Here is a 13,083-nt window from a genome sequence, read left to right as displayed (position 1 = left end):
TTTGATTGAAAACTCAGTAGGTCCAGAAACAGTAGATGAATTCATATGCAAATCCACACTTTTCTTGGAAAAGTTCATTTTCGTCCCACTACCTCAGACTATTATGCCCCTACCATGTCCTGACATGATGGCAGCTAGTGGGGTTAACCACAGTGCCCAGTGAGAACTAGGTATAAAACACACGTGCCAGTGGTGCCCGTAGCACTTTAAGAAAGTGGAGATTTGACTCATGCCTTCCCTGAAAGGTATTTAAACTTCTTTTACTGGTGATTGTGCTTTTTAATTTTTTTTTTTTTTTTTTTTTTTTTTTTTTTTTTATTGTAAAAGGGTAGCTTTATGTGCTACTAGGTAATTGGACAGTTTAATGTTTATTCTTCTTCTTAATCTACTTCTTCTTACAGCTGTCCACTAGTCAAAAATCTGTGTAATAGAACATTCCTGTGTTTTATTTAATTTCTACAAGCTCCCAAGGGCTTGAATAAGAGAACCATGAGCTCAGCATTTGTATAGTCCGCTGACTACCCATTGAACAGTAAACAGTAACTGTGGGAAATTTCCGGCATTGTATCTTTGCTAAAAGGATTACTGTGAGATCTATAGGGTAATGGTTCTATTCTGTATTGTGATGTGCACAATTACTGCCCTGGTTTTGCATTGTGTCCTTATATTACCCAAAAACTGTGTTTGTTTATTGTTGCAGTTGAGAGGAGTATGCTGGATTTCCTTCAGCATGTGTCCACAAACAAAGATGTCCGGACTGCAAGTACTGAGGCCGATAAACAATTGTCTGAATTTGACGTAGAGAAAAGTATGAGGGAAGACGTCTATAAAAGACTTGAGCATTTGCAGGTTAGACCAGCAAAATCCATAAGCTCCTCTTGACCCCTCTCACTTATGGTTTGGTTTCTGGAGATCTCAGATTTTTTTATGAAGCTCTTTTCATAACTTTGTTTTACACCATCTCTGTAATGCTGTTAAGGGAGAAAGCTGAGAAAAGGTAGATGGCCATGAGATAAGAATGACATTTTGGCTTATTAAAGAGGACTCATGCAGGGGCCATCTTTGCATAAATGTTTTTCATAATATAGACTTCTAAAATGTCATAGCTCTTATCCCTTTAATAGGTCAGTTCAGTATTAAATTTTTTTTATTTATTTTTTTTAAATGTTAAGCTGCAAACAAAACAAAATTTGTGGGTTTTTTTTTTTTTGTTTTTGTTTTTTCTTGTTATAAAAAGACATGCAGTACATTGGGGATATCGGAGGGGGAGGGGTGTGCCTGTATATCAAGAATGATATATGGGTGGAGGAGAGGAATTACATAAGGGATGGGGCAAGGGGGAGGGGGAATATGTGTGGGTGGAACTTCAAAGGCAAGAAGCAAGTGGGAACTTAATATTGGGGGTATGTTAAAGGCCCCCAACCTAAAGGAAGAGGAGGAGCTGGATCTACTTTCACAGCTAGAAATAGCATTGAGGCAGGGAAATGTAATTTTAATGGGGGACTTTAACTATGCTGATTATTGACTGGGCAGCAGGGACAGCTTACTCAGTAAAGGCCCGTCGTTTCCTAAATGTCCTACAGGACAACTTCCTGTCACAAGCCAATTTTTCAAAACTACGCTCAATAATGCAAGATATTAAAAGGAACCAAACCTTAGATGCATTAAACACAAAAGACAAATGGGAGTGCTTTAGGAACATATTAATTAAAGGTATCGCCAAGTGCATTCCATTGGGCAATAAATATAAAAGAACAAAGGTTAAACCTGGGTGGCTAAACCGTAACTTAAACAGTCATATTAAAGACAAAATAATGGCCTTTAAAAAATATAAAGTGGAGAGGTCATTATCAGCATTCTAACACTAAAAGGAATGCAACAAGAAGTGTAAGAATGCAATCGGGGTGGCTAAAATAGCACACAAGAGACATAGTGGAGGAGAGTAAAAAAAATCCCAAGAAATTCTTTAAATATATAAACAGTAAAAAAAAAAGTGAGGTCATGGCACATTGCCCCCATAAAGGCAGATGAGGGGAATTTGGTTACAGATGACAAAGAGAAGGCGACTGTACTAAATGCTTTCTTCTAAGTTTTTACACCGGAAAAGAGAGGGTATACCAACCACGACTGTATTGTTAGGAACATGTCACAGGATGCAACCTTGTGGCTTACAGAAGTCAGTGTCCAGAAAAGACTAGAAAAACTTAACACAAATCACCAGGACCTGATGGCTTGCACCCGCGAATCCTCAAGGAACTCAATCAGGTTCTAGCCAGACCACTATTCCTAATCTTTATGGACAGCATACTGACGAGAATGGTACCAGCTGATTGGCGAAAAGCCCATGTGGTACCAATATTCAAAAAGATAATTGTGTTTTCACCATATCAGAACACATATAGTGTGTTGCAGCATCCCTGTACATAGAAAAGGTTTACCCCCTAAATGGGACTTTAAATGGCAACAACGCTACAAAAGTGAGAGATAATGCTAATGTTTATTGAAAAATAGATAAATCAATCACACGTGGTGATTAGTATAAAAAAACAAGTAGACAAATCAAAAACACAGTTTCTAACAATCATGAATATAAATTTGTACATATAGGTCTGAATAATTGTCCAACGCGTTTTGGGTTCTTGAAACCTAAAACGCCACGGTAACTGAAGAGTGTTCTCAGACATTGGAGACAATTATTCAGACCTATATGTACAGTTTATATTCATGATTGTTAGAAACTGTGTGTTTCTATCTATCTATCTATCTATCTATCTATCTATCTATCTATCTATCTATCTATCTATCTATCTATCTCTCATCACATGTGTGATTGTTTGTTTGTTTTTTTGTTTTTTAATCTATTTTTCAATAAACCTTAGCATTTCATCTCACTTTTTGTAGCGTTGCCATTTAAAGTCCCATTTAGGGGGTAAACCTTTCTTTCAATATTCAAAAAGGGGCAGAGGTATATTCCTGGTACAGTAACTACAGGCCTGCCAGCCAATAGCAATAGTATGTAAAGTATTTGAGGGCATGATAAGGGACTATATCCAAGAATTTGCTTATGAAAACTGTATCATTAGTAGTAATCAGCATGGGTTTTACGAAAGGTCGTTCTTGCCAAACCAACCTATTAACCTTCTATGAAGAAGTGAGTTGCCACCTGGGTAAAGGTAGGCCTGTGGATGTGGTGTATCTGGATTTTGCAAAAGCATTTGATACAGTCCCCCACAAACTCTTAATCTACAAACTGAGGTCCGTAGGCCTAGACCATAGGATTTGCTCTTGGATAGAAAACTGGCTACAGGAGCAGGTCCAAAGGGTGGTGTTAAATAACGTATACTCAGACATGGTCTAGAGTGGTAAGTGGGGGGACCAATTCTGTTTTATTTATAAATGATATAGAGGATGGGATAAATAGCTCAATCTCAGTGTTTGCAGATGACACAAAAATGAGTAGGGCAATAACATCACAGCAGGATATAGAAACCTTACAAGAAGACCTCAATAAATTGATGGAGTGGGCAACTAGATGGCAAATGAGGTTTAACAATGAAAAATGTAAAGTAAAGCAGTTGGGGGTTAAAAATATAAACACAGGTTACTTACTAGGGGGAGAAGCTCTGGGGAATACCAGGATGGAGAAGGATCTGGGGGTCCTAGTAGATGACAGACTTGGCAATAGCATACATTGTCATACTGTGGCAAGCAAAGCCAGCAGAATATTCGCATGCATTAAAAAAGGGATTTACGCCAGAGATAAAACTATAATTCTACCACTCTATAAAACTCTGGTTCAGGCAAATCTGGTGTATTCTGTCCAGTTCTGGTCACCAATCCTCAGAAAGGATGTGCTGGAACTGGAGAGAATTCAGAGAAGGGCAACAAAATTATTAAGGGGGCTGGAGGACCTCAAATACGAGGAATGACTACAAGCGCTAAATTCTCGCTTGAGAGGAGATATGATAGCTATATACAAATATCTCAATGGTAATCCCTGTGTAGTTAGGAAACTATTCAGTCTCAGAGAGTGTAAGAGGACACGGGGCCACACAGATATTGGAAGAGTATCCGTTTAAACTTAGGCTGCATAGGGGGTTTTTCACTGTCGGGGCATTAAAGGAGAAATCCTGCCAAAGCTTGTTTGGCTGTACTTCTCCTAAGAATCGCATTAGTGCAGTTTGTTTTGCACTCCTGTGACCCGTTTTCAGCAGCTGGCGGGCTGAAGTCTGCTCTCTGCTGACGTCACAGGTGTTATTCCAGGCACTACGTCATCGCAACAAAGTCTGGATCCGCCAGGTGCCTGGACTTGCACCCGGCTCAACCTCTCGGCGAGCTGCTGATCGCTGATGTTCCCCTCCATAGCCCAGCACTCCAGTGAGCAAGAAGGGAGCAGCGCAGAGAGCTGTGACTGACAATCTACAGCTCTCTGCTCACGGAACTTTTAAAACCGAGCGATCGGCGGTGTTTGATCACTCAGCTCTCAGTGAAGAGGTTCCGGGGGGACAGATGCAGCATCCACCTAGTAAAGTATAAAACTGCAAAAAAAAATCCTATACTTCTCTTTTTAAGGATGTGGAACTCTCTTCCACAATCAGTGGTGTCAACAGGAAGTGTTGATAAATTAAATGTATAAAAAGAGGTATGGGTGGCTCTGCCTGATATAAATATGAGTGCTAATGCTGTACACTGCCCCTTTTTAAATGTGCTAAATGGTAAACTGGATAAATCACAACACCGAATGTAAAGGTGATTCTATGTATAAAATGTGTAAATTCATAAATGAAAAAAGGGGGGTGGTAATATTGAGCTAAATCTAATGTCTTAAAACTATCCAACACGGTGACTAAGGTGCATAGTGTCCTGTAAATGAAAATTAATATGTGCAAAAGTGCACTATTTAACAATGTAATAAATATAACAGATGATAAAAAAATCAAAGTCAAAAAGTAATAATGGGTGGACGCTGCCCCCCCCCCCCCCCTTTTTTTTTTTTTTTTTTTTTTTTTTTTTTTAAGCACCCAGCATCTCTTAAAAAAAAAAAAAAAAAAAAATCTACACATCTCTCCTCGAGCAACCAACTACACAACAGGTATATGTGACCTTATAATCTTACAGTGCGTAGTTAACCAAACAAATATACATCTGTGAAAAAACAATACACTGTGCCATATAATAGTCTTTATGAACTGTCCCAATTAAAAGGTGACTTGTGCTGCTTGCTGTGGGGGCACTCAGCAGGGGGAGGGACCTGAGGAGAAGAAGAGGACACACAGCCCAGCTTGAGATTGAGCCCGCAAGTATGCCCCCATAGGAATTGGCTTCCTCTGGTGGCACACTAAGAGGAGAAGCCTAGAGCGCAGTCTGGGGACCCATGAGGAGGATCAGGGCCTCTCTCTGCAATACCATTCCACAGAGCAGGTAAGTATAACATGTTTGTTATTTATTTTTTTTTTTTTTTAAATGGAAGCCTTTACAATCACTTTAAAATTCATGTCCGCTGTGAATTTCAGTTATTTTAAGCCTACTCGTATTAAAGCAAAACTTCTCCCATAACAACTTGATAAAAAATAATGTTCTTTAGCAAGCAACATACATTCTACATTATTAATTATGCTACCAACATTACTGTGTTGTGTGCTGTAAATTGCCTCCAGCATTGCTCCTGTTCTTGCTGGAGGATGCCATTCTGACTGAAGCCCGGAGTAAATCGGAAAGCATAACTAAACGCATCGATTTAACAGTTTAACCACTTCGCATCCAGGCCATTTCTGACACTTTGCTCCTACATGTCAAAAATCATAATTTCTTTGCTATAAAATTACATAGAACCCCCAAACATTATATATGTTTTTTTAGCAGAGACCCTAGAGAATACAATGGCGGTCATTGCAACTTTTTATCTTGCACGGTATTTGCGCAGCAATTTTTCAAACTCGTTTTTAAAAAAAAAAAAAAACAGTTTCATGCTTTAGAAAAAAACAAAACAGCAAAGTTAGCCAAATTTTTTTGCATTGTGTGAAAGATGAAGTTACGCTGAGTAAATAGATACCTAACATGTCGCGCTTCAAAATTGCGCACGCTCGTGGAATGGCGCCAAACTTTGGTACTTAAAAATCCCCATAGGCGACGCTTTAAAATTTTTTACTGGTTACATGTTTTGAGTTACAGAGGAGGTCTAGGGCCAAAATTATTGCTCTCGCTCTAATGTTCGCGGCAATACCTCACATGTGTGGTTTGAACACCGTTTTCATATGTGGGCGGGACTTACGTATGCGTTCGCTTCTGCGTGCGAGCTCACGAGGACAGGGGCGCTTTAAATTTTTTTTTTTTTTTTTTTTTGATCACTTTTAATCCTATTACAAGGAATGTAAACATCCCTTGTAATAGGAATATGACACGATCAGTCCTCTTTACAGTGAGATATGGGGTCAATAAGACCCCACATCTCACCTCTAGGCTGGGAAGCCTAAAATAAAAAAAATAAATAAATAAAACGATCGCCGCTTTTTTTTTTTTTTTTAATGCAGAGGCCGGGCGTGACGTCATAACATCGCGCCCAGCCTCCGAACGATCATAGAGACTCCGGCGACCATCTGGTCCGCCGGAAATCTCTATGGTGAACATCCGGCGCCGGCGGAACCGCTATCCGACTCACCGATCGCTGAGGTGAGTCGGTAGAAGCACCGGAGGTATAAGATCGTTCTTATGGTGTACGGAAACGCCGGCTGAAAATGCCGGTATCTGAATGATGTCTGTAGCCTCAGGCATCATTCAGATATGACGGCCTTGACTTTCGGGGCTTATATGACGGCCTCCGGATGTCAAGCGGTTAAAAAAAAAAAAAAAAAGTTACATTCCTGGAATGCCGGGATTGCTAACTGTCAAATTTTATCAAACCATCAAATGGCTGGTGTCGTTACTGATGGTGCAGCACCATGGCAGTTGCAGATCAAACAGAAGCGGCTTCCTTGGCTGTAAAGAATAGGAGTTTTTTTTTTTTTTTTTTTTATGATTAAAGAATTTTTATTGACATTTCCATACAAATAACAGAAATATGAAGCTGGTTCTGGTATATAACAATCAGGTATAGCTGTAAAACATTTACATACTAATCTCAATCAAAGTAATGGACGATAGTCATACAAATGATCAAATAAAGCATACATAAACAGTAAGTAAAGCGTTCCGGCTTCACTTCCCGATTCCCTACTGCGCAAGCGCAAGTCACGCTGCGCGTTCTCAATGGTCCCCGCTATCTCCTGGGACCTGTGTCTTTCCCAGGGGACAGCGGGGGAGTGCGGGAGGGGGCGTGACTCCCGTGGGAGTCTATTCCCGGAAGTGGGTGCTGATACCCGTCTTAGACAGGTATCTGCACTCCCCTGAAAGGTGCCAATTGTGACACCGGAGGGGGGGGGAATCCGATGAGCGGAAGTTCCACTTTTGGGTGGAACTCCGCTTTAAGTACAGCCTGTGCTTCCCTTCCATCCGGGTCGCAGCACAGGACGTCATGTCGTCTTGTGCAGCGAGCAAACTCCCCCCCTGCTTTCTGGGGCCTGTGTGTGTGTCCCAGAAGACAAGTTAGCCATTAACAAAGCGCCGCGTGACTCGCGCATGGGCAGTAGGAAACAGGAGTGAAGCCGCGAGGCTCCGCTGTCGCTTTCCCTTAGTTAGAATGGTGGCGCCTGCACCCAATCCGATGGACGGATCGGCCTTGGGGGCTGACATCGCAGGCTCCCTGGACAGGTAAGTGTCCTTCTAAAAAGTCAACAGCTACAGTGTTTATAGCTGCTGACTTTAAAAAAAAAAAATAAAACACATTTTCAGCAGATCGGCCTCTACAAATTCAGCAGTGCCTTAAAAAAAAAAAAAAAAAAAAGCCAAAAAATTTAGAACTGAGCATGTGCAGAGCAGTGTGAAACTGTGTATTACTGAATAGACTGTTATTTGTAATGTTTTACATAGCTATACCTGCAAAAGGGGCCAACCTGAAGTGATCTAGCAAGACTTAATTTTCTGACTTGAGTTCCATTTTAATCTGAACAATCTTGAAGTTTGAAAACTGACTTTGTGAAGAATTTAAGATTTAATCCTTGAATTCTGTGACAATATTCAATATTCCCTGTGAGTAGGCACAGCTATGTTACTGAATTCACAGAGCTTGCTTTCTGAAATGCAGCAGTGCTGAGAGAAGTTGCGGGAGGCAGAATCAGTATAAGAACCACTGCTTGCAAGCAGCATGGTACCATGAGACATGTAGTCTTTAGAAATCAAAAAGTAAACCGCAGAAGAGAAGCTGCAGAGCATGCAGGGAATACAAGAAGTTATAGAAAGAGATGGCCAACAGACAGGCAGTATTCACAACCTGAAAGGAGATCTTTTCAAGTAAGCTTACATTCAATGTACAATGCTGATGTTGAAAGGATATAAAAATGTCAGGCAAAGGAAATGTATGGTCACAGCAAACACTTCCCAGCTCTTCTACATTGAGGATTATATTCTTATTTGCTGCATTTTTGAAATGGGCATATATCTGCTTCAGTTCTTTTTTGCTAAAGAGTGACATCTATGGATTCACATATGGACTAAAATTATTTGCTCTTTGTGACTCTTGTGTGTTTACATTTATTGCAGTCAGTGCTATCTCCTGGTTCCTTGAAACCCGAGGCAGAAAGGCTTTTGGAAAGGTTGATCAAACTGGGTCAGAGAAATGGTCTTAATCTTTCATCTGAGTTGCAACAGGTAAGCTGTTCAGTTACTTATGTACTGTAGAATTGGTGCATACCTGTCACAAGCCTGAGCATTTCAAAATGAGTTGAGCATATGGTGGAAAATAGTACTGTGCAAATATTTTTAGCATATGGGGAAAAAATGCTATAAAGCATAAAAGCTTCCATAAATTCTGCAATTAATATTTTTATTAACCAAGAGACTTCCTAAAACGTGATTTAAAGAGAGTGTATATAAAATCATATTTGTGTCCAATTTTTGGTTCTAGTACAGTTGCTTTTTTACATACATTTACATGTAGTTTCTGAGGATACTGGATTGTTCTAAGCATCCCGAAGAACTTGCCAGAGTTAATATTTTGGCTGTCTTATTTACTTCTGTCTCTGCAAAGTAAAACCAGACTAGGTTGATGATATTGAGATCAGGGCTCTGTGGTGGCCAAACCATCTGAAGCACAATTGCTTGTTCTTCATTTCATTGCAGATGGTTCTTTATGACTTTAATGTGTTTGGGGTCATGTTGCAGAATGAATTTAGGACCGACCCAGGCTCTTTCCTGATAGTATTGGATAAGGGATTGCTGCACAAACCTTTATTAAAATAGACGTACGAAAAGCAGATCAAGTTTTCCATCATATAGTTAGTTCGTTTCTGGCTATATTGCTAACGCCCTTCCTCAGACTGGAACACATCACAATTAAATAATTGCATCACATTATTTATAGCAAAATCTTAATTGGAATCAATTACTTCAACAAGATCATTATCAAAAATCACATCTGTCAGTAATCGCTTCAATCAAAGTAGCATAATGAAAGGCTACAGGCTGGATACAAATTCCCACTCACTCTAATATACATCCCTGACGGTAACCTGTAATAAAGACATTCACTTTTTTATCTTAGATCTACTACATATATCGTTCAAAACAACCCATATATCAACAACCCTTCTTATCACTAACTACTACCAACAATTCTTCAGTATAAACAGAGTCGTGATCTTATATAAATAAGTACAGATCAGTTTCTGCGTTTAACCCTTTGGGGTACATCGTATCTAGGGAGTGTATCCACTGTACTTCTTCATTCTCAAATTTAGTTCACGGTTACCTCCTCTCCTATTACGGTTCACACCTAAACTTAAGTTGTGAAATTGCATGACCTTTTTCTTTTCAACAAAGTGCCTAGCTAATGGCAATTGTGTAAGTTTATCTCTTATAGAATACTTATGACAGCAATGCGATCCTTTACTTTTTGTGTTGTCTCACCCACATAGAGGAGCCCACAAAGGACATTTAATCACATAAACAACGTATAAAGATTGGCAGGCGTAATATCCTTTTAATATCAGTCCTATGACCTCTATGGGGGTGAATCAAGAATTTACCCTTCGTCATTGAGTTGCATTAAATGCAGCTCAGACATGGGAAGGAACCATTTATTGCGAGGTCCCAAAACAGGGGGGGTTGGGATAAAGTATTGATCAGTCCTCACCAGTCTGTCTCGAAGTGTCCTACCTCGTCTGCAAGACGCCAGAGGAGGCATGTTAAATTCAGAAATATTGGGATAGTTCTCACCCAATATTAACCAGTGTTTCCTGATAACACTAAAAACCCGAAAGGAAAATGGATGGAATTGAGACACAAATGGTATCCTATTGTGTCTAATAGTTTTTGGTCTAATACCAGAAGAAACCATGCCCCATTCTTTTTGTAACACCTCTAAAGGGTAACCCTTTTTAGTGAGTCTCTCTTCCATCTCATTAAGATGCTGATGATGCCTCTCAGAGTTGTTTACAATCCTAGTTACACAGGACAGTTGACTCTTAGGGATAGATCAAAAACCGCCTGGAGGATGAAAGGGTAAATTCTTGACTCGCCCCCATAGAGGTCATAGGATTTATATTATAATAATTATTATTATTATTATTATTATTATTATAATACGGGATTTGTCTAGTGCCAACAGTTTGCGCAGCGCTTTACAACATAAGGGCAGACACTACAGTTTCAATACAGGAGAAATCAGAGGGCCCTGCTCGTTGGAGCTTACAATCTAGGAGATGATATTAAAGTATATTACACCCGCCAATTTTCATACGTTGTTTATGCAATTAAATGTCCTTGCAGGCTTCTCTATGTGGGTGAGACAACACAAAGTGAAGGATCGCATTGCTGTCATAAGTATTCTATAAGAGATAAACTTACACAATTGCCATTAGCTAGGCACTTTGTTGAAAAAGGTCATGCAATTTCACAACTTAAATATATGGTTATAGACGGTGTGAGCCATAACTGGAGAGTGGGTAACTGTGAACTAAATTTGAGAAGGAAAGAAGTACAGTGGATACAATTTGTAGATAAGATATACCCCAAAGGGTTAAACTCAGAAATTGATCTATACTTTGTATGGGATCACGACTCTGTTTATACTGATGAATTGTTGGTAGTAATTAGTGATAAGAAGGGCTGTCGATATATGGGTTGTTTTGAATGATATATGTGGTAGATGTAAGATAAAAGTGTGATTGTCTTTTTATTACAGGTTACCATCAGGGATGTATATTGGAGTGAGTGGGAATTTGTATCCAGCCTGTAGCCTTTCATTATGCTACTTTGAAGATATTCCTGACCAATGTGATTTTTGATAATGATCTTGTTAAAGCAATTGACTGCAATTAAGATTTTGTTATAAATGTGATGCAATTATTTAATTGTGATGTGTTCCAGTCTGGGGAAGGGAGTTGGCAATATAGCCCGACACTAACTATATGATACAAAAAGCAGATCAAAAGTATTTTATGTCTTTTAGTAAATGTTGGTGCAGCAATCTCTTGAACGATAGATATACAGTATCTCACACAAGTGAGTACACCCCTCCACATTTTTGTAAATATTTTATTATATCTTTCATGTGATAACACTGAAGAAATGACACTTTGCTACAATGTAAAGTAGTGAGTGTACAGCTTGTATAACAGTGTAAATTTGCTGTCCCCTCAAAATAACTTAACACACAGCCATTAATGTTTAAATTGCTGGCAACAAAAGTGAGTACACCCCTAAGTGAAAAGGTCCTTATTGGGCCCAATTAGCCATTTTCCCTCCCCGGTGTCATGTGACTCGTTAGTGTTACAAGGTCTCAGGTGTGAATGGGGAGGGGAGAAGGTGTGTTAAATTTTGATGTTGTATCTCTCATACTGGTCACTGGAAGTTCAACATAGCACCTCATGACAAAGAACTATTTAAAGATCTGAAAAAAAGAATTGTTGCTCTACATAAAGATGGCCTAGGCTATAAGAAGATTGCCAAAACCCTGAAACTGAGCTGCGGCACGGTGGCCAAGACCATACAGTGAATTAACAGGACAGGTTCCACTCAGAACAGGCCTCGCCCCTGGTCTACCAAAGAAGCTGAGTGCATGTGCTCAGCGTCATATTCAGAGGTTGTCTTTGGGAAATAGACATATGAGTGCTGCCAGCATTGCTGCAGAGGTTAAAGGAGTGGGGGGTCAGCCTGTCAGTGCTCAGACAATACACCACACACTGCATCAAATTAGTCTGCATGGCTCTCGTCCCAGAAGAAGCCTTGTCTAAAGATGCTGCACAAGAAAGCCCGCAAACCGTTTGCTGAAGACAAGCAGATTAAGGACATGGATTACTGGAATCATGTCCTGTGATCTGATGAGACCAAGATAAACTTATTTGGTTCAGATTGTGTCAAGCGTGTGTGGCGGCAACCAGGTGAGGAGTACAATGACAAGTGTGTCTTGCCTACAGTCAAGCATGGTGGTGGGAGTGTCATGGTCTGGGGCTGCATGAGTGCTGCCGACACTGGGGAGCTACAGTTCACTGAGGGAACCATGAATGCCAACATGTACTGTGACATACTGAAGCAGAGCATGATCCCCTCACCTCGGAGACTGGGTGAAGCTCTGGTGAACTCCATGCCCAAGAGGGTTAAGGCAATGCTGGCCACACAAAATATTGACACTTTGCGCCCAATTTGGACACTTTCACTTAGGGGTGTACTCACTTTTGTTGCCAGCGGTTTAGACATTAATGGCTGTGTGTTGAGTTATTTTGAGAGGACAGCAAATTTTACACTTTTATACAAACTGTACACTCACTACTTTACATTGTAGCAAAGTGTCATTTCTTCAGTGTTGTCACATGAAAAGATATATTTAAATATTTTTAAAAATCTGGGTATACTCACTTTTGTGAGATACTGTATATTATATATTGGTTGAACTAAATGGACTTGTGTCTTTTTTCAACCAGACTAACTGTGTAACTATGTAATGGATAATAATCTGCCTGTACTTCTCAGCAGTGAGGGTGCCATCAATTT

General features: G+C 39.8%; 1 protein-coding gene across 3 annotated transcripts in view; it reads left to right on the top strand.

Moving 5' to 3' along the window:
- Positions 1–13,083, top strand: part of THOP1 (thimet oligopeptidase 1) — an 88,303-nt gene that overhangs the window by 11,922 nt on the left and 63,298 nt on the right. For all 3 annotated transcript variants that reach the window (XM_073595581.1, XM_073595564.1, XM_073595572.1), the window contains exons 3-4: positions 701–849; positions 8,635–8,742. In XM_073595581.1, coding sequence (XP_073451682.1) covers positions 701–849; positions 8,635–8,742 — 257 coding nt within the window. The remainder of the gene's footprint in view (positions 1–700; positions 850–8,634; positions 8,743–13,083) is intronic.

This window comes from Aquarana catesbeiana, linkage group LG01 (assembly GCF_042186555.1).
Source record: "Aquarana catesbeiana isolate 2022-GZ linkage group LG01, ASM4218655v1, whole genome shotgun sequence".
Taxonomy (NCBI): domain Eukaryota; kingdom Metazoa; phylum Chordata; class Amphibia; order Anura; family Ranidae; genus Aquarana; species Aquarana catesbeiana.
This window is presented reverse-complemented; position numbering and strand designations above follow the sequence as displayed.